General features: G+C 50.2%; 1 protein-coding gene across 1 annotated transcript in view; it reads left to right on the top strand.

The window, feature by feature from the left end:
- The window catches only part of VAMP4 (vesicle-associated membrane protein 4), a gene marked incomplete at its 5' end in the record, with an annotated part of 9,804 nt that extends 8,412 nt beyond the window's left edge, over window positions 1–1,392 (top strand). Inside the window, 2 exons of the mRNA XM_009871901.1 lie at window positions 202–253; window positions 1,303–1,392. Of these exons, the coding sequence (XP_009870203.1) occupies window positions 202–253; window positions 1,303–1,331 (81 nt within the window). The remainder of the gene's footprint in view (window positions 1–201; window positions 254–1,302) is intronic.
- Window positions 1,393–1,893: the final 501 nt, after the last annotated feature.

Raw genomic sequence — 1,893 nt, forward strand, 5'->3', positions numbered from 1 at the left:
GGGAGTGGGTGGGGGGTGGTTTACATTCCCTATTCCAAGGGAGGCTCTGGTTTCCCCTGGCAGTCACCTGTCTTCTAAACCAAGACAATGGAGAAGCTCTGCTTTCTAGCTGAAAAGATACGGGAAAGTAAATGCCTCCTTTTGGGTTGAAGCATCTACACCTGGCGCCCTGGATAACGTGCCTCTGTGCTCCTCTTGCAGATGAAAGCGATCATAGCGCTGGTGGCAGTTGTTCTCCTGCTTGTGATCATCGGTGAGTAGTTCCGGGTCACCCCAGCCATGACTGGCATTGAACTATTCCTGGCAGTACCCACTGGGAGAGACACCGTGGTACTGTTCTCCCCAGGGGAGAGCACCTGAGCCACTTCGTCAGGTCCCGCTCTGCATCATCCTAAGTGATGCCTGTAGGCCACTCCGTGCTTCTCTACTGCAAAATTTAAGTGTGCACAGAGCAGCAGGCTCAAACCAAGTCCTACTGACCATGGCCAAAGAACGGCAGCGTTGTCCTGCCAATGTTGTATCAATCCAGGGTTTGCACTGACTGATCCCGAGGCTGGTGGGAGTAGGTGGAAGGATTTCAGACCACAGCAATGTCTTCCAAAGGCCTCTCCACCTAGATGAGCCATCTTGCCATGGGCCCTGCAAACGCTGCCGGGGTACTTAATTTTTGGCAAATAGCCATTGTGACTCTGCTGTTGGTCCCTTCTCCTGCCTTCTGCCTTTACTGACCTCTCCGGGGCTTCACAGAGCAGAGATGTCACTGCTTTTCCTACCAAACAGGTCATAATGACCAGAGCATGTTTCTTCCAGGCAGAAGTAATTCAGCCCTCTGCCTGCAGAACTCCAGGCATCCAAGCAGCCCAGCATGGCAGCGCAACTATTCTGTGCCACTGAGTCCGGAAAGATTTCCTCCCACCTGCCATGGCCAGGGGCAGCTCTGTAACTGTTCTTGCTGCTTTGGCAAAACCCTTGGAGGCCTGTTGTCCTGCTGACACACAGCCTGCCCCAGGAGAGGCAGAGCTGGCAGCAGGGCGAGAGCATTGTAGAGAGAGGGACTGATGGAAAATCCCATCTGGTTTAATTTTGGGAAGCTGGAGGGAGATGAAGGTAGCAGGAAATGTTGTCGTGTGTGTGTGCGGGCAGCAGATTGCAGCGGTTTGGAAACCGAGTTTGGAAACATGCTTTTCCTCAGAGCCACTCGGTGTTTGTGGCTGCAGAAATGAGGTGGGAGGGGGTTCTCTGGCAGGGATGGGTGTTGCATGTGAAGGTGTGTGGCTGAGAGCTTGTTTCTTTGTTTTCCAGTACCCATAGTCCTGAAATACCATACCTGACGGGGCAGCTGGAGACTTCAGTGGAACTGGCTCTGGGATAACCAAATTGCTGTGTAATTTAAGTGAGATATCTGTATATAGCTTTGAAGTTGTTTTTCTCCCAAGGAGCAAGGAAGTGGCGGCAAGTAGCCAATTCTAACAGAGCGTTTTAAGAACTGCCAAATGACCCTTTTTTTTTCGGTTGAGTACCTGCTCCTACTGTCAGACGTTTTTTTTATAACAGAAGATTCAGTTTCCAGACCGCTTGGTTTGTGGAATTCTGGGTCTCTGGTTTGCAGCTGGCCACTTGCCCCTTGCCACTATGGTTTATCTGTATATATGGTTGAGTTCTAATATTAACACTAATACAGTCTGAGCAGTTCCCTGCTGCCTGCTGTGGAAGGCAGAGGGGGCTGTCATTTGGGAGCAAAGTGGGTGGGGGGGGAAATATCTGAAGAAAAACACAGTATTATGTTACAGGGAACTGGCCCTTCTGTGGAGAACTCCAAGGGTGTTGTTTCTCTCTTGTTCAAAAAAAAAAAAAAAAAGGAGGGAAAAACCCCCAAGTAATTAGGTTTTACAA

Source organism: Apaloderma vittatum, unplaced genomic scaffold (assembly GCF_000703405.1).
Source record: "Apaloderma vittatum isolate BGI_N311 unplaced genomic scaffold, ASM70340v1 scaffold33266, whole genome shotgun sequence".
Taxonomy (NCBI): domain Eukaryota; kingdom Metazoa; phylum Chordata; class Aves; order Trogoniformes; family Trogonidae; genus Apaloderma; species Apaloderma vittatum.